This window comes from Phoca vitulina, unplaced genomic scaffold, assembly GCF_004348235.1.
Source record: "Phoca vitulina isolate PV1807 unplaced genomic scaffold, GSC_HSeal_1.0 scaffold2, whole genome shotgun sequence".
In the NCBI taxonomy this organism is placed as follows: domain Eukaryota; kingdom Metazoa; phylum Chordata; class Mammalia; order Carnivora; family Phocidae; genus Phoca; species Phoca vitulina.
In genome coordinates, this window is record NW_022589705.1 from 15,530,301 (window position 1) to 15,550,401 (window position 20,101).

The 20,101-nt window shown below is 38.4% G+C and overlaps 1 protein-coding gene and 1 long non-coding RNA gene across 3 annotated transcripts in view; one reads left to right on the forward strand and one right to left on the reverse strand.

Annotated features, from left to right (window-relative positions):
* RNPC3 (RNA binding region (RNP1, RRM) containing 3) overlaps window positions 1-8,885 on the reverse strand; it is a 61,947-nt gene extending 53,062 nt beyond the window's left edge. The window contains exons 1-4 of one of the 2 annotated variants that reach the window (XR_004301568.1): window positions 8,098-8,879; window positions 6,576-6,623; window positions 1,142-1,260; window positions 451-534 (exon numbers count right to left, since the gene is read on the reverse strand). Coding sequence is in view for 1 of the 2 variants with exons in the window: in XM_032422409.1 (XP_032278300.1) it covers window positions 451-534; window positions 1,142-1,260; window positions 6,576-6,623; window positions 8,098-8,292 (446 nt within the window). In the remaining variant the exon portion in view is untranslated. Of the gene's footprint in view, window positions 1-450; window positions 535-1,141; window positions 1,261-6,575; window positions 6,624-8,097 lie in introns of both variants that reach the window. The other variant, XM_032422409.1, reaches the window with a different exon arrangement.
* LOC116643560 lies at window positions 8,477-19,163 on the forward strand. Its single transcript, XR_004301570.1, has 3 exons — window positions 8,477-8,564; window positions 15,825-15,948; window positions 19,125-19,163. It is a non-coding gene; the product is annotated as an uncharacterized LOC116643560 (long non-coding RNA).
* The last annotated feature ends 938 nt before the right edge of the window (window positions 19,164-20,101 follow it).

Below are 20,101 nucleotides of genomic sequence, written 5' to 3' on the forward strand. Positions count from 1 at the left end.
GAAACTTGCTTTGGGGTGCCTGGGTGGCTCAGCTGGTTAAATGTCTGCCTTTGGTTCAGGTCATGATCTCAGGGTCGTTCTGAATGACTTTTGGGCCAGTGGGCTCCCTGCTTAGCGGCGCCCCCTCCCCCCCGCCCCTCCTCCCTGCTCATGCTCGTGCGTATGCTCTCTCTCAAATAAATAAAATCTTTAAAAAAGAAAAAAAAGGAAATTTGTTTTTTGATTGCACTAAAGAAAAATAAGGTATTTCTTACCAGAGCTTATTTTATAGCTCTCAACATTTTAATGGACCCAAATTCAGTGACAAACTCTAATAGCTCAACATGTTTAACCAACATATTGACTTGACACAATCCTTTAAAATCTCTTATTTGTAACACACACACACACACACACACACTCAGAACAACAAAACCAAAAAACAACAAAACACAAACAAAAAACACTAACCCATGGTTTGGTGCAATTCCATTTTCTATGGTTAAACAACCAAGTTCTTTCTTTTCTTTATCATCTTCCACAGGGTCATCAGATCTACAAAATACAGAATCAAAGTTGATCTTATCTTTAGAAATAGAGTAAAAAATTGAGGGTTTGTTAAAACTCAAGACTGCTGGGCCTTATATTCCGCTTCCCAACCCCCAAATTTCAAATTCAGTAGGATTAGGGTAAGGCCCAAGAATCTGTATTCCAATCAAGATCCTAGATGATGCCACTGGCCCAAGGACTACTCTGAGAACCACTAGTGTAAGGCAAATTTGTAAAGGTTTTATAACTACAAAGAGTTACTGCTGGGAACCAAATACCAGTCTTTGATTTCAAAGGCCATGCCTATCCATGGCACCCTGCTATCTGTAATACAACAAGGATTTTTATACTAGTTATGTTCCTCCACTTAAAGCTGATGCTTTTCACCCCACCCTCTTCCCACTTCACACTGATTAGTTCTCAATATTAAATCAACACTCAGATTCCTAATGCACAATAAGAACAAAAATAAATGTAATGTACTAGATTCAAAAGAGACATGTATCATTTATTATGTCAAATTATTTACTTGCTAGTCTGAAAACAACCCAACAGCAATACAATTGATTAAAAAACACTTTAAAATGTTAGGAAAACCTAACGATCTACATACCTTTTCTTTTTTTCAGGGTCTGAAGGGGGACACGGGGAATGAACTCGATCTTGTTCTTTTGCAAATTCAACAACTAAAGTATGACCCAGAAGTTTCAGCTGATGTAGTCTTGTCAATGCCTTCAGTTGGAAAAACAAGATAGAATATTTGATAATTGCATCAAAAGTTGTTTATTAGAGAACATCTCCAAATAGTTTATACATGATCTTTGTGAATGCTGCTAATATTTCCCTGACTATTTCTTACCCATTTCCAATCTCAGGGTGCTTAGTCTTTGTCATTTATTAAGAGACTGCTTCCTATCACTTAGTAAAACCAAAATCTCGTTAAATCCAAATCTCCTTATACCTAGGCAGCTGAAAATGGTTAGAAAACAAACATAATCAGCCTCGACTCACTTTAAACTCATGACCACAACCGCAAATCTCGGGGTGAAACTTGATGCCACACTTATCACATTTTTAGTTCATTTTTTCTACTAATCTCTAAGACACTATTTTGTACTTTCTCCTTGCTCCTCAACCTCACAACATTCCTTTCCCATTCTTTTAGGCTAGGACTTTGCTTCCTACTTTGGGAAAACCGAAACAACCAGATGAGAACTTCAAATTCCCACCATAACTCCTATCTACCAGCTAATGAATCCATGCTATAAGGTATTAATTACCCATGTTTTTATTTAAATCCAGTTACTTGACTTGTATACTAAATCCCACCCTCTCATCTACTCAATAGTCAATAGTCTCTCTTCTACTCTGTATGGGGAGTGTTCTTAACTACATTGCTAATTTTCTGTCCTGTACTGAATCATCCATATTAGCACACAAATATACTTCTACTTCTCCCATCCTAATTTGTTCTTAATTCATCTATTAATCCCACTTTACTCCCCTGCCCCCCCCCCTTTAATTACAGCTGCAGTAAAACTCCTTAAGAATTATTTATCTAAGCCAGGGCGCCTGGGTGGCTAAGTCTGTTAAGCAGCTGCCTTTGGCTCAGGTCATGATCCCAGGGTCCTGGGATCGAGCCACGCCCTGGGCTCCCTGCTAGATGGGAGCCTGCTTCCCCCTCTCCACTGCTTGTGCTCTCCTGCATGCGCGCGCGCTCTCTCTCAAATAAATAAAATATTAAAAAAAAAAAAAATTATCTAAGCCCTTTACCTACAACTCCTCTCCTCCCATCCAGTCTCCAACTCAAAGACAACAAATTCTGTACTGCCAAGCCAATGGTCTACTTTAAGTCTTCATTTTATTGCATTTAACACAGTTGATCACTCCCTCCTTGATACATGTTCTTCACTTGATGTTAAAACATCATACTTTAAAAAAAAAAAAATCCTACTTTCCTGTAGTTTTCTTCCTAGCTCACTGGTTTCTACTCCTTAATCTCTTGGCTTGTGCCTTTTCAACTCAAAATGTTGGCATACTCCAGAGTTTTATTATTGGTCCTCTTTCTAGCTACTATCTTAGTGATCTAATCACCATCCTAAATTTAAATCCCATCGCTATGCTAATAATTCCCCAATTTATAACCTCAGCCCAAGCCTGTTCCAAAGTCCAAGAAAACATATCCAAACTACCAGACAACTCTCCTTAAGTGTCTAACAAATATCTCAAAATTGACACTTCAGAAATTGAACCACTGATATTCTATCCTCATCCCCCCAAATGTTTTCTATGTGGAGCCTTTCACATTTCAGTTGATGATAACCCCATTCTTCCACTTACTCATATCAAAAATATTGGAATCATCTGTAAGACTTCTTACCCACGTTGCATATCCAAGCCATCAAGAAATTTTGTTTGCTTCTACCTTCAAAATATATCCAGAATCTAACCACTTCTTACTGCCTTGGTCCGAACTGCTATCATCTTTGAGCTAAATTACCACCATAACCTGTTTACAGATTTCCCTGTTTCTACTCTTCCTGCCTCCCATTTTAAAGATGTAAGTTAGATTATGTTACTGCTTTGCTCAAAATACTCCAACAGCTCCCCATTTTACTCAGAGTAAAATCCAGGATCTTTAGAGTATCTACATGATATGGCATCTAGTTCTTCTCTAACCTTAAATTCTAATTACATCCCCCTCATTCTCTCTGCTTCCGCCATTCTAGTTTACTTGAACATGACAGGCATTCTCCTACACTAGTGCCTTTTCCAGCCATTACTCTGACTGGAATGTACCTTCCCCAGATATTCCCTTAGCTAATTTCACCTCCTTCAAATTATTACTCAAATATGACCCTAATCATCTTAACTGCAACCATCCCCATCTCGCACTCTTGATCGTATTGCTTTTTTTCCTTTTTATTCCATAGCATTTATCCTTTTCTAAAATATTAAGTTTATTATTTACAATCTGCCTCCCCTTTTGAGAATATGAGCCCCAATGAGGACATTGTCTTTATTTCCTTATTTTTTTTATTTTTATTTTTTTAAAGATTTTATTTATTTGAGAGAGAGAATGAGATAGAGAGAGCACATGAGAGGGGGGAGGGTCAGAGGGAGAAGCAGACTCCCTGCTGAGCAGGGAGCCCAATGCGGGACTCGATCCCGGGACTCCAGGATCATGACCTGAGCCGAAGGCAGTCGCTTAACCAACTGAGCCACCCAGGCACCCCTCCTTATTTTTTTTTTTAAAGATTTTTTATTTACTTGACAGAGACAGACACAGCAAGAGAGGGAACACAAGCAGGCAGAGTGGGAGAGGGAGAAGCAAGCTTCCCGCGGAGCAGGGAGCCCGATGTGGGACTCGATCCCAGGACCTGAGCCGAAGGCAGACACTTAATGACTGAGCCACCCAGTCGCCCTATTTCCTTTCTTTTTTTTTGTAAATATTTATTTATCCCAAGACTAAAGCAGCATCTACCACATTGTAAGCATGTAATATTTTTGAACAAATAGACCTGTAAGCCTTAATTAGGACTACAATTTTATTTTACCATCTTTATGCATCCTTACTTGACTCTTTCATTTTCAAATGTTTTCAATAATTTTCAAGTCCCTAAATCAATTCTAAACCTCTTCATTATCAGTGAACCTTTGATTGTCTGAAATGCAGGGCATCTAAGCTCAATTGCTTCAACTTTCTTCTTGGCAAAATGGGTATCACACCTATTCTCATCAAGGATATACAGTTTTTCACTTTTAATGTTAACTAATTTCCCCATCTCGCTCAGCTACTTACTCTATTCTTAAACATTTCTCTACCCTTGTTTTTTAAAAATCTATCAGTCACGTACACTGTAGCCTAAAAGCCATACCGATGCTTTTATCTTCTCATTCCTTCTCTACTACAAATGTTTCCCAAAGACATTGACTGGCTCCACATCCTCGTCTCTAAGTTAATCTTGACCATAAAACAATGCGGGTTTCATTACCATATTTTATTTATAATACCTTACGCCATATTTACAAGAACCTTTTCTGAGAAAAAAAAATCCTATACATTAAAAAATACATATAATGTGAAGTCTTCTATAATCCCACCTTGACAGAAAGACATTTATTAACAATTTGGTGTACAGCTTTGCCACATTTTTTTCCCTATGCATAAACATATGTACTATTGGATTTCCAAAAATCCAACGTTACATCTCATACATAATGTCTGCCAACTTTATTCATGTACTCTATCTAGGCCACATTCCTTACTAATATATATTCATTTTACCTCATTCTTTGACAGTAGTCCAGCCTACCAATATACTATAAGGTGTCCTTTCCTCCTATTGATGAGAATTTGGGTGATTTCTATTGTTTCACAATAAAAAAACCCTTTACTGATTAAGACTATTCATTCCTCATTTTGTGTCATCACAGGATCTCATCTTCTTAAAACTTTCTTCTCTTCGCAACCAAGAAAGATAAGTTCTTTTCTAGTTCTACTTCCTTTTTAACTTCTCCCTCCCATTCTCCTTTCCTGGCTTGTACTTTCCTTTGGGCAACCATATCCATTCACCTGATTCAAGAAACTCCATTTTTGACCCTGTCTTAGCTCTAGAGCCATATTTTTAACTATATTAAAAATATTTCCGGGGCACCTGGGTGGCTCAGTTGGTTAAGCGCCTGACTTCGGCTCAGGTCATGATCTCAGGGTCCTGGGATCAAGTCCCGGATAGGGCTCCCCGCCCAGCAGGGAATCTGCTTCTCCCTCCTCCTGCCCCTCCCCCTGCTCGTGCTCTGTCTCTCTCTCAAATAAATTAAAAATCTTAAAAAAATTTCCATAGAAGTAGCTCAACAACTCTTCAAGTTAATAGGTAACAGTGGGAATTCATTACCTACCTTTGCAAACATCCTCTGAATCCTGCCCTTAATGTCATCTAATGTAATAACCCAATAACTCAGTCTAAAAATCTCCAAATATTCCCTTTCTTAACCTCTATATCTATAGGGATCACAAGACCTACAAACTCAATCTTTATTGAGTATATACCTACTTTTTCCTTTGTTTTTTTCCTAGACTTATTTGGATCCTTTATCTTGCATTGGCCATTATAACATTTCTCTTGTCTTGACTTTCCACTTGGTCTTCTTACCACTAATCTTTTCCCCATCTAATCCATTACATGAACACTACCAGATCTTTCACAGACCTGACCATATTATTGCGCAGCTCAAAAGTAATCATGCCAGAAGTAGTATCTACTGAACAAAATTCAATCCCTCCCTCCCACCCAAATTTAGACTCAACCTATTTTCCAAGTCTATTTCCATCTTAACCTTTAGTTTTTGCTCTACCTACAACTTTCTATGGCCCATAGCTTCACTTAGTGTTCTCCCAACCTGAAATGCCCATGTCCCTTTGTTTACTTCTCAAAACCCAACTAATTATTAAAGGTCTACCTCAAAGGTCACCTCCTTCGTGAATGCATCTCTAGGATTTGTTTTTTAATATATGTATTTTCCCTTTAATACTTAAAATATCTTATTTTGCCATAGTGAGCATTATCAGTCTTTGCATTCTTTACAACTTATTTTTAATCACATATAAATTACAATTTTAATTTGCTTTCCAGTTAACCTATTCTTTTTTTTTTTTTTTAAAGATTTTTTATTTTTTATGAGAGAGAGAGAGAGTACAAGCGGGGGAGCGGCACACAGAGGTAGAGGGAGGAGCAGGCCCCCAGCTCAGCAGGGAGCCCGATCTGGGGCTCGATCCCAGGACCCCAGGATCATGACCTGAGCCAAAGGCAGACGCTTAACCATCTGAGCCACCCAGGCGCCCCTCCAGTTAATCTATTCTTATGCCCAAATACCTAAACTTTGGGGAAGATTTGCCAACTGATAAACCAAATGCAGTCTGTGGGGTAAACTCTTGAAACACAGGTGCTTTTGTTTTTGAAAACTGTAGTTCAACATTATGTTCCACTTTTGAACAGATTAGTTAATAGGAAATTGCTGATAACTTTCATAGTTAAAAAAAGTCATACCTTTATAGCTGCTTTTTCATTAGGGAAAGTAGCAAAAGCTGTATGTTTCTGAAAAAGAATTAAGGTACAAATTATTTCTAGTGCAATTTCAGTTTTTCATAAGAAGTCTGACTTTACCAGCTGACAGTTATTTCACAAATTAATAAAGTCATGGAAAAGGATGGAAAATCGAGATCACTGTAACTGTTTATTAATTTCAGCACTGTAGTTCTGAGTCTTTTTTGGATCAGAGCTCCTTGAGATGACAGCTATGTAGCCTTTTATATAAAGGTGTACACACATATACACCATGTTTTACATACACTTTCAAATAGTTCAACAGACCAGAAGTTTAAAACTCCTACTCTACTAAAGGACAACCCTTAAAGTATCTTCAGTTTATAATACATCTAAAAATCTTAAACTTCCCTCTATACAGCCAAATACAAAGTTTAAAAATGTTCACCAACAAAAAATCATTCCTCAAGTGCATGGTTCCTTTGTGCTTTATCCTTGTAATAAGGGTTCAATGGGAGAAGTCTATTTTAAAATATAAACTGTAAGTAGTTTAAAAACCATCAGAAAAAAATAAACAGTAAATGAATCATTACCACGGATAATGTTCTTATCAGTTCTTAACAGTGCTTATTAAAGCTTTTACAAGTTGCTTGGGTATTTATGTAACACATTCTAACTTTGTCTAATCTGATCCAAGATGACCTAATTAAGAGTACTTAAACTAACCACACAGAGTATTTGTATTTGCTGGTATAGGTGACACTTTGATCAAAATTGGTCAGTCTTCTCAGTACTTCTCAACCCTGGCTGCATATTAGAATCACGTGAGGAGACTAAAACCACTGATACATGGCCGAATCACAGACCATCTTGCAGAAACTTAACATCACCATTACTATTTTAACGGAGAGAAATCCATCTAAAACAAAAGCAAATGAAATAATTGGGTAAATTCTTGTGTAGAAACTTTTTTCTCCTGTGTAGAAACCTTTAATAGTCTTAAAAATATTATTCCAACTGATTCCGTCAGAAAAATTTGTATTAAGAGTTTTTTTCCTAAAAAATCGGGTAGAAATTCTGTAACTGGTTTACTGAAGTTACTACTGTACTTCACCTCTATTTTCATGAATGTCTTAACAGTGGCTTATAAATAACCCAACATTTTTAAAAAGTCCTTTGTACTTCATATCTGCGAGTACTCTGAGTCTAAAAGAAATGCTCTCAAATTCCGAGGAGTTTTGAGATTCTCAAGATAGGTCAGAAAAACGGATGGAAGCTATTTTCCATTCTTCTGCCTTGACTTTCTCACTGCTCTTTTCGACAGCGCTGTGACTCACACAGGCTCAAGACATTTAAAACTTCACTTGGTACGCAAAACATTTTGACGTAAAAGAGAGAAGACAGGGAAGACCCCACTACACAAGCGCATTTTCCCACCTTCTTCTACTTCCTTCTGTCAAAGCTTCCCCCACCCTGAGTCTACCCAAGGGCCTTCCCTGGCGGCTTCGGACGGGCGCGCCCTTACCAGTCGTCCCTTATCTGACAGGACGCGCACCGACTGCGCCCCGAAATATTTCAGCAAGTCCTCTTTCTCTTCGGCGGTCAGCTCGGCTGGCAGGTGCCTCACTAGAAGGGTTCGGTCGCCCCGCGGCGGGGAGAGCGAGGCAGAGCTCTGGCAGCCTCTTGACATCGGCGGTAGTGGCTGCTCAGGGGCCGCCATTTCCCTTGGAGAAACCGCAACAGGGAAGGCGAAAAACGAGCACGCAGTGAAAATGCGCTAATCAACAGAAGGTGAAGATAAACGAGTATTTTTCCGCCTCGCGCTAAGGATTCTGGAAACAAGGAAGGACCGCGATAGAGGGTCACCTTCTCGCGAGATTTGCGCCTGGGACGGCGGACTCTTATTCAGAGACCGGTTCCTCAAACTGAACGAGTAGGTTCCACAGCCGTGGGAGAGCAAAGTGATTTTTAAATTCCGGGCAGCTGCTGAAGGTATTAAAAACAAAAAATTTCCATGGAGAAGCGCGAGGATTTAAAAAGTTGTCAAAGAAGGAATAAGGGGCCTCAGCCGCGTGAAGGAAAAGGCCATAAACCCAAGGACAGAAGAAACCACTGCTGCGCGTGTGCGAGCCGGGAGCGAGTCTGGGCGTGGCCGCGCGGTCTGGAGCTCAGCTCACTAGGTTCCTATTACCCGGCCAATTGCGAAAGCGCATTTGACGGGCTGTCTGGGAAGGAGGGCTTGGTGTGGGATTAAGCTAACCGGTGTGTGCTTACAGTCTTGGGATGGTGAAACCTAAAGATAGGAAATTCTTCCACTCAGTAAGGTGCACGTAGGTGGGAGAACTTAGTTTAAGGAACAAAAAGTTAAGAAATGTGTTTTGTTTTCTTGAATCGTGCATATAGCAGTCTAATAGGCTCTGGCCAGTGTTCATTTCACGGAATTGGCGGCCTCTAAGGAGATACACCCTAATGAATATGAATAATTATATAGATAAATCGATCGATAGATAGATCTTCATATATTTAATTCTAATAACGACCCTAAGGGGTATACTCCTTCCCATTTTACCTTTAAGGACATTGATGTAAAATGAAGTATAAGTCACACAGCTAATAAATGACAAAGCTGAGATTCCACCCTGCTAGTGTAACTGGGCATTATACTTTAATCCACTATCCTGTCTAGTTTCTGAATGGAGTTAAGGCAGAGATCATCCCAAGAAGTGAATCAGGAATGTCTCCCTCACTCCATACAGTGAGGGCCTTAAGGATTCTAGAGAGAGGTATTCTCTACAGTCTGCTACATTCTGCACAGGGGCTGGAGACCTAAGGACCCTCTGCCTGCTCTTTATTTGCTACTTAATCAGGTGTTTAAAATATAACAGTAAACAATATAGCAAACTTTTGCTTTCCTGCAGCATTGTTTGAGAAGCAGGGGAGGGACAGACTTTAATAAAAACTAGAGAAAGCATGGGAAAACGCGAAAATGTCAGTTATGTAGAGCCAGACCTTGATGGCCGGGTATGTTTGTTTGGAGTCTTGTTTATCCCGAGAGTAATTGGAAACTGACAGATTTTTCTCATAGGGGTGTGTGTGTGTGTGTGTGTGTAGTGATTAAATTTTGGATATGAAAATTTATCTTTGGTTGCAGTGTGAAAAATATAGTAGAAGCCAGAAGATGGGCTACTACAATAGCCCAGGTAAAAAAAAACAAAAACAAAACATTGCTTGAAATAGTTTGGTAATAGTGGATACAGAGAGAAGAATCTGGAACTGAAATATATTTGGGAAGTAGAATTGATAGAGTTGTAGATGAAGAAAAGTAGTTAAGGATAGTTCTGGGTTTTCAGCTTGAGCCCCAAACTGTTCACCATCTAGGTGGATGATGATGATGCCATTTTTTGAGCATGAGAAGAGGGATTAAAGTGTAGCTAGATTAGGGACTGCAGGGAAGGGTGGGAAAGGGAGGAACACATATTAAATTTAAGGTACCTAGTCAGTATCCATGTTTCAAGTAGGCAATTGGATGTAAATTTGGTATTCTAGAGAAATATCAACACAAGATGCACATACAGCATCAACACATATAATATTTACCAAGGGATGAGAGATAGTGTAGGCAGGGAGAGAGAGGCCCGGTATTGATCTATGGGGCATGTCAATGTTGGGAAATGGAGGAGAGAGGAAGAACAAGATAATAATCCTTTCTCTCTTGGCACTTGCATTCTAGTAGTAAAGATAGACCATAACATGTAGATAAGTAAGTTCCTTTGGAGAGTAATATGTGCTTTTGGGGGAAAAAATAGAGACAGGGTAGAGGGATAAACTGTGATTGGAGAAGGCATGCTACTTTAAACACTACCCTTTGTAGGCTTTTGTCCGTGTCTTTCACCATTATCATTTTACTAATGATATCATCATATCTTATCCTTTTCTTGTCAATAGCTCAGGCAGATCTCATAATTTCTTAGTCACTTTCAGTTAATAGTCCCAGTGGACTCAAAATGTCAACTCTAAATTATATTCAGGCCTCACTTTTTACCCTCTTCTCATATCAGCCTTCACCTAAGAGATAGGGGGAAGATATAATTTGCTTTCATCTCTCCCACGTTTGAGTAGGAGTGGGTGTGGTCTGCTCTGTGTTGCACGTTTCTCATTTTCTTTTCTTGGATTACCGCAGAGGTTCCCAAACTTTCTCAGCTCATGGTGCTTTTATTGTCTCAGTAGTTTTTTTTAACAGCATCCCTTGGTGCCTCCTCACTTCCTGTTCCACCCTGATTTTACACAGCAACCGGAAAAAACCCAGGTTTGCCAAGATTTTTAAATTCAAAAATATTTCAAGCTGGTGATTCATGTAGTGTCCGACAGATTTTGATTATTGCCGTTTCCCTCAAATATTGAAAATATTCCATAGCAGGGGCATCTGGCTGGCTCAGTCTTGCTCTTGGGGTCATAAGTGCAAGCCCCACATTGGGTGTGGGGATTACTTTAAAAATAAATAAATAAAAGTTAAAAATAAAATATTCCATAGCACCTCTGTGATGTAGTTGGTGCACTTGGAACACCTCAGCACACAGTTTGAGAACTGTGGCTCTAACTACTTTTTGGTTTTGATTTTCTTCATTGCAAGGTAGGAGGAGGAAAGTTAGAGGTGGGGAGTATCTTACTTCATTGACCAAATGTTGGTTCTTTATCTCACTCTGATTCTCTCTGGTCCATGTTGATGGACGCCTCTGCTAATGTTTTTTAGTGGCTCATATTCATCAATTCCCCCTCTATCACTGAGTACCTTTTCAGGCAAGAGTAGCTTCCCCCTCCCCTTTGGTCTTTGGTTTACATCTCCAGTTTACCTCACTTAGCCATGTGTCTATTTGGGCATTCCTTTCAATTTCCAAACTTCCTATTTTTTCTCATGAAGCCTGGAGAACTCCTGGGGCCTATTTTAGTATTTCTGGAAGGCCTTGGAGAACCTGAGAAAAGAATTTACTCCTTTTTTTTTTCTGTTTTTTTTTGGTTTTTTTGTTTGTTTTTTTACTTAAGATACAATTGACATAGAACATTATATTAGTTTCAGGTATACAACATAAGGATATGTTTGTAGACATTACAAAATGTTCACCACAGTAAGTCTAGTTTACATCCATCATCTTACACAGTTTCAATTTTTTTTTCATGTGATGAGAACTTTTGAGATCTATACTCTTAGCAACTTTCAAATATGTAATACAGTACTAATAACTATAGTCACCATGCTGTACATTACATCCCCAGGATTTATTTATTTTATTACTCAAAGTTTATATCTTTTGACTCCCTTCACCAGTTTCTCCATCTTCCATTCTTCCTCTGGCAACCACCGGTCTATTCTTTGTATCTATGAGCTGGGTTTTGTTTTGAGTCCCCATGTAAGTGAGATCAGATGGCATTTATCTTTGTCTGGCTTATTTCACTGAGCAAAATGCCCTTGAGATCCATCCATTTTGCCACAGATGGCATGATTTCCTTCATTTTTATTTCTGAAAAATATTTCAAAATATTTCATTATATATCATATATTCTTTATCCATTCATTCATTCATTCATTCAGGAATACATAGGTTGTTTAGTCTATATCTTGGCTATTGTAAATAATGCTGCAGTGGAGGTGGGGATACATGTATCTTTTTGAGTTAGTTTTCTTCAGCTAAGTACCCAGAAGTGGAATTACTGGATCATATGGTAGTTCTATCTTTAATTTTTTGAGGAGCCCCCATACTGTTTTCCATAGTGGCCAACAGTGCACAGGGGTTCCCTTTTCTTCACGTCCTTGCCAACAATTTCTTTTTTCTTTCTTTCTCTTTCTTTCTTTCTTTCTGTCTTTTTTTCTTTCTCTTTCTTTCTTTCTTTCTGTCTTTTTTTCTTTCTCTTTCTTTCTTTCTTTCTCTCTTTCTTTCTTTCTTTCTGTGATAACCATTCTAAAAGGTGTGAATTGATGTATCATTGTGGTTTTGATTTGCATTTCCCTGAAGATTAGTGATGTTGAGCATCTTTTTGTGTATCTGTTAGCCGTCAGTATTTCTTCTTTGGAAAAATGTCTAGTTAGATTTTCTGCTCATTTTTAATTGAATTGTTAGTGTATATTTTTTTGCTATTCAGTTCTATGAATTATTTTCCTAATTTTCTGCTAAAAGCATTCTCTTCCTTTGCAGCCAAAGTTCTAGAGAGATTATGTGGGAAGCAAAGACAAAAGAAACATTAAATTTCCTTACTACTTACAGCCAGCCCATTAACAAGTCCTTGAAACAGGCTGACATTCCTCTAGGAACTCAGCTGCCTCGATGTTAATACTTTGCTAAGGTCAAAAGGTAATCTTAGCCCAACCCCCAGAATACTATAAGTCTACTTTAACATATAAAAATACTTTTGGCGGGGAACCTGGGTGGCTCAATTGGATAAACATCTACCTTCGGCTCAAGTCATGATCTCAGAGTCCTGGGATTCAGCCCTGTATTGGGCTCCCCGCTCAGCCTCCTGCTCATGTGATGTCACTCTCTCTCTCTCAAATAAGTAAAAAAATATATATATTAAAAAAAAAGTACCTCTGCAAACTTCCTTTATCTCTACCTCCCAAGATATATGTTGGCAGTCATCCCCTAAGCATATGACCCACAGATATAAATATGAAGGGTCTCATTATTTTATTAGACAATAATAAATAACCTTTTCTAACAATAGCTAGTCCCCTCAAAGTTCCTGGAAACCTTGCTTCCAAAATCCCTAGGAGACTCGCTATCCCTAACCACCACCCAACTTGAAAGTATATACTCAGCCACTCCTCATGACCCCAATGCAGCTCTTTCTGCCCACAGGTCTTGTCTCTGTGCTTTAATAAAACCCCCTTATTGCACCAAAGACATCTCAAGAATTATTTCTTGGCTGTTGGCTCCAAAACTCAACATCTTTCCTACATCAAGAGACGTAAGTTATCCTTATTTTTTTACCTTGTACTCCAAAATGTACTTCTGTCTGGCTCCTGATCCCATCAGTCCATAAAGTAATTCTTGCTAGGGTGAACAGTTACTCTCAAGTTGCTAAATCCAATAGACGTTTTCAGTTCTCATTTTAACTTTTCAGCAGAACTTGAGACATTTGACCACATTCTTTTTGAAACATCATCTTCCCTTGGTTTACAAAACATACCATTTCTCTTATTGTTCTAGCTCACTTTCTCTCTGGCCTGACTCTAATTTTCAACTTCATTTTTTCTCCTTTGTTCCCTAACTTTGAACCTTCTTTCCACCTTTGCTCTTCAATGATAGCCTTGTTTCTTATTCTCATTGAAAAAATTGAAGACTTCCATACCCATCAATCATACTTGCATTTGTGCTCCTTAGTTAAGGCAACTTCTTACTTCAGAATTAGATCCCTGCCTTCTTGTGTACTCTACTGAATCATTCTCATTCAGTAAATATGCTATTATTATTTAGATTTTTTAAAAAGCAAAGCAAATGATGTGGAGAACAAAGGCAAAAGAAATATAGGAAAAAAAGTAAACTTTCTCACAAATTAATAGCCCATTGACAAATACCTGGGACAAGCAGAGTGACCTTCGTCCAGAAAATCAACTGCCTCAATGTTAACACTTTGCTAGAGGCAAAAGGCAACCTTAGCTTGATACTAGCCCGACCTCCAGGACCCTAAAAGTCTTCTTTAACATATAAAAATCTCTTTGGAAACTTTCTTTATCTCTATCCCCATAATGAGGGAGCAAAAGGCAAAATGAGGGCATAGATAGCACAAGCTAACACCCAGCAACACTCCCCCCCCCCTCCATGCGTGACATTCCTCAGGCATTCCAGGCTGCCCTAGAAAAAAGGAAAGGAAAAAACAAACGGTTAACTGATAGAGATCACAGGCAGGACCCGAGCCTCCATTAGTTTGCAACTGTCTTAATGATTTACAAGAAAAAAGCAGCCTCCAAAACCTATAGATTCAATTTACTGGAGCCCTAACATCACCCTCCTCTCCATAGGATAAAGAATCTTACATAATCAGTCTCTCCTTTACAACCCCAGTGCAGCTCTTTCTGCCTGTGGGTCCTGTCACCCTACTATAATAAAAACACTTTTGGCACCAGAGACGTCTTAAGAATTCTTTCTTGGCCTTTGGCTCTGAACCCCACCACTCCAAACCATATCAGCCCCAAGATATACGTTAGCAATCATCCTCCAAACATATGGCCCACTGATGTATATCTGAAGGGTCTCATGACTAAGGTTTTACTAGACAGTAATAAATGCCCCCTCAAGATCCTGGCAACCTTGCTTCCATTTCCTTAGGGACTTAGGCTATCCCTAACACCCTCTCAATCTGAAAGTATATAAAATCAGTCACTCCTCACAGCTGCAGTGCAGCTCTTTCTGCCCATGGGTCTGTCCCTGTGTTTTAATAAAACCACCTTTTTTTTGCACCAAAGACATCTCAAGAATTCTTTCTTGACCATTTGCTCTGAAACCCCAATATTTCACATCAGCAAATATACAAATTTAAAAGAAAACCTTTTGTTTCCACTTCCCTCTCCAGCCGTTTCTTTCTGTTTATAGCAAAATTGCTAGAAATAATGGTGTATGTTCATTGTCTCCACTCTTTTTTCTCTCATATTTTCTTTAATTTTGTTAAAAAAAAACAAAAAACAAAAACAACAACAACAACAAAAAACTGCAGGCCCAAAATGGCATCACTGGGCCAAGTCACCAAAACAAGGGTTAATACATAACCTAATTATAGTTTCAACCTCCCCTAGACATACAATCTTAACTGGTCAGTCAGGAATTTTCTGTTAAGTATCAATGAGGTAATCTGTCAGATGGGCACTTTCTTGCCCCCAAAGGAAGATGAGGTAATCCACCTAATAAGACCTCCTACCATTCCCTATAAGGGAAGGTGACCTTGCCTGGGACAATCTTTTCTTTCTTTCTTTCTTTCTTTCTTTCTTTCTTTCTTTCTTTCTTTCTTTCTTTCTTTCTTTCTTTCTTTCTTTTCTTTTTCTTTCTTTCCCTTTCTTTCTTTCTTTCTTTCTTTCCTTTCTTTCTTTCTTTTTTTTTTTTTTGCTAATAAACTTCTTGCTCCACCCTCCTTCTTATGAAAACCTTTTATTTTGTACAACTCCTTGGAGCTCCCCTACCTACTAGATGGGGTGGTGCCTGATTCATGAAATTCATAAAACCAATTAGATCTTCAAATTTACTCAATTGAATTTTTGTTCTTTAACAGATTTGGTGGCAGCAGTGGGATCCAAAGCAAATCTCCATCAACATTCAGGGACAATGAGAAACACAAGCATGGTGCCCTGTTAACCCTTTTGAATTCACTTTCTTGCTGTTTTCAAAGGCCATTGGTGAGTTCCTATGAGTTTGAGCTCTGTGCTCTGCATTTGAGCTCCTGATCTAATTGGCTTTTTTGTCCAGGGTTAACAGGTTACTGTAGACTAAGAGGAAGCACTAACAGATCATTAGTCAGCCCTCAGTTCAGGCCACAATTCCATATCAGAATCTCTTCCCTCATTCTAGTCTGCAGTCCCCATTTACTGGGGTTTGCTGGTTTAGTCCATGTTGGACTAGCCAGAGCTGCACTGGGTTAGACTTAAGAACCAGAATGAGTTCAGGATCAGACTGGGTCTGATTTAAGAACCATAATGGGTCTGGGATTGGACCAGGTCTGATTTGAGCTGGACGGCATTTAGTGTGAGGCCTTGGTGTTTTAAATAAAAACTAGTTGCTAATGGGGAATCTTGGAAGCCAGAAATAAAGCTGCAAATATTGGTGGGCATGAATTGAGCATTTAAAGGCTTTGCCACCTCAAGAAGTCTCCCATGATAGGATAAGTTGGTTATGGAATGGGTTAAACTGACACTAGGTCACTTGCCAACTTCAAGAAAATTTCTGTGCAATGAGGTACACTGTAAACACCCCACAAATACCAACCCCATGGCACATCCCTCTTAGATATTAGTTTGCCTCTAAGAAACCTAGCTAAAAGGCCTAGCTAAAAGAAATAGGATTCTTTATATCAAGAGAGTTGAGCACATTGCCTCTGGCACCCCTGCTTATTTTGTGTCTAAGAACTATAGTCCTGGTAGTTGGAGATACCTAGCAAGATGGAACAATTTTACTAAAAACAACCTGGGATTACAATGGCTATTAAGGGGAATGTTACAATTAGATAAGATCATTTAAGAACACTTGTAATTAACGGTTCCCAAATTAAATAGAATGGGATACTTATTTTTTTTTTTTTTTTTAAGATTTTATTTATTTATTTGACAGAGACACAGCAAGAGAGGGAACACAAGCAGGGGGAGTGGGTAAGGGAGAAGCAGGCTTCCTGCAGAGCAGGGAGCCCGATGCGGGGCTTGATCCCAGGACCCTGGAATCATGACCTGAGCCGAAGGCAGACGCTTAACGACTGAGCCACCCAGGCGCCCTTGGGATACTTATTTTAATTTACATGCAGAAGTCTCCAAAAATTCTCAAATTTCCAAAGTTGTTTCAGTGGAAGATTCATTGCAAAAGACTAATAAAAAATTAAAGAGAGAAAAGGTACCTAAAAGATTATAAGACTTTTATCCATTCTGAAGAAACTATTAACAGTTGCCTTTTAAATTAAAACCACTCAAGGCTACAGGTAGTCCTCTTCAGGTATCTTTCACTCTTTAGTCAAAGACCAAACTAAGGGCTATAGTTAAGAATTTTTTAAACCCAGGGAGGATCCTCAAAAGTTTTTGTAAATAGATTGCCTCCTGACCCCATTCAAGAGAGGAAGATGAAATTTCACATTGTCCCTCTCTTTCCAAATCCAGACTAATTGGTTATTGATTCTTTCTCTCCCAGGATAGCTATTTCCTTTTTGTTTATCTACTTTTTGCATCCTAAGAATTTGGCTTGACTTTTTACCTGCCTGGGATTTGCAGGTTATTGGTTCTTTCTTTAGTTATCTTTGGGAGTAACTCTAAATCTTGTGAAGATACAATCTTTTACACCCTCTTTGAGGACACCTCATAGGTCCATGAAGTTGTTTAAAGCTGCCAGAAATATTTATTGTTTGTCCAGGCTGAAACATGACAAGATATTTGAAAGAACTTAATAACTCTATGATCAGAAATTTGACCAAAGTGGAAGCTGATATTCAGAGCCTGATAGGAAGTTTTTTAGGCATTCTCCCATAGGCTAAATGTAACCAAAAGGAAAGAAGAAATTCTAATATAGGTGGATGGGTGCATCAGTCCTTTGACATCATTGACAGCAACTAACCTAATTGAGGAATTTAAAGCAGTTGTCCTTATTTTACAAACCTAGTATTTACACGACCAACGGTGTGGTTACAGAAACAATTCAGCATCCACTGATCCTTTTTACCTATTCCCAAACCTCCCTTATTTATCTCAAAAGGCTTGTAAGTAAAACTTGTAAAAACTCTGGCCTCAAGGAAACAAACATCCTAGGAACATCCCGCTTTATTTTTTCCTTTGAATTATAAATGTTGTACCTAGGGTCTTCCCCAGAACTTTTATCTAGACCATCTTTTTTTTTTTTTTTTAAGATTTTTATTTATTTATTTGACAGAGAGAGAGAGAGAGCACAAGCAGGGGGAGCAGCAGTGGGAAGGGGAGAAGCAGGCTCCCCACTAAGCAAGGAGCCCAATGTGGGGCTCGATCCAAAGACCCTGGGATCATTACCTGAGCTGAAGGCAGATGCTTAACTGACTGAGACACCCAGGTGCCCCTGGACCATCTTTTTAGAAAGCAAATTTTGGGGAGGTAATTCTTATCAAGAAAAAAACAAAAGCAGAAAGATTATTTAGAACTTGATTTGTTATGGATAAATAACAAATCTTAAGTGTCTTCTCCACAAATATTACAAAAAGCTTTAGCCATCTAGACAGGTAACTTTAGCTTGTTCCATTTACCAGAAAAACAAACCTAGATCTATCTTTTATAACTGGTGAATTTTGCACCAATTTCATGGCAATAATTTTAAAACAGAAGCTATAAGGTCTCTGTTGCATCTGAACACACAGTTCATGTGTATCTATATCTATGTTGTAGATGTGTGGTATTTTCTACCTCCAGATGGTATTGCCAAAATTAATTTGTAAAAGCTCTACTTAATAGGCTTAAACAAACAAGCACTTTACATAAATTAGTATTCATAAAAATTCTCAGAAATATAATAGAAACTAACCCAATGTTTTTCAAGTTCTTGTGATCTGGGATAATCTTCAGTAAATTAAAGGTAGTTTAATGAGTTCATTGGTTTAATTAAAACAGGCATGTCTTTAGAGTTATCAACATTGAATATAATTCTGGTAAATAACCTTTATTCTAATACTTAAATTTATTTACTTATTAAATTCATGTAATATTATTTGCAATTTGTCAGCAAAACTAATTTAGAATTATGGTTGACTTTGTTTGGTGTCTCATAAAGTTTTTGTGCATAATCTAAACATAATTGTTAAGAACAAGTAGGTTGAATAGATACAATTTTAGGTAAGTTTTTTTTTTTTTTTTTTAAGATTTTATTTATTTATTCATGAGAGACAGAAAGAGAGAGGCAGAGGGAGAAGCAGGCTCCCAAGGAGCAGGAAGCCCAATGCGGGACTCGATCCCAGGACCCTGAGATCATGACCTGAGCCGAAGGCAGACGCTTAACCATCTGAGCCACCCAGGCGCCCTTAGGTAAGTTTTTTAAATAGTTTCCCCAAATCTTGGTAACTTGAGACCTTAAAGTTTTGCTAAGTGATGAGTTAAGTTAAATTCATTGAATATCTGCATCATTTCCTAATAAGATAATAATGAAACATTAATTACTGAGAATAGGTTTATCCATTTTTGGCTTCATATTACAGAGAAACTAAAAGATATTTGGATGTGTTAGTGCTACATTGGAAAAGGCACATGCTTCTAGAAATTACGAAATGTATTTGTAAATTTGCCAACCTAAAGAATGGTGTTACAGGGTTGCAGTTTTCTTGTCTCACAGAGGCGAAGAATGAATCTCGTGGACACAAAAGGGTGAAATGATAGTTTATAAAGTTAAGGTAAGAACCCAAAGAAAGCCCTCTAGAGTGAGAGGGGTTGAATGGGTTGCCAGTGAGGCTTTTATGGTCAGTCTTTTATTCAAAACTGATTCATAAATCTTCTTGATGTCACCACTGATAGCACCATGATTACTTCTCCTTTGAATATCTCATCAGTGATGTTTAAGACAAATGAGGTGGTCTGGTTATGTTCCCTTATCTCTGGTTTCCTTACACCTCAGCGTTTCTGGGATTTTTGTGAGCTTGATCACATAGCCCCCTACTTGTCTCTCCCTACCTAGCCCCACCTGTCCCTTACTCACTGGTATAACGGTTCACAATTGCTTACATCTAGTTTTCACTAGATACTAAGGTTTCTAAGGGTTTAAGAATTCTAATTAACGTATGTGATTAAAGCTACTAGAAATAATAAGGGAAACATCTTCTTATACCAAGAAGTAAGATGTGTTTTT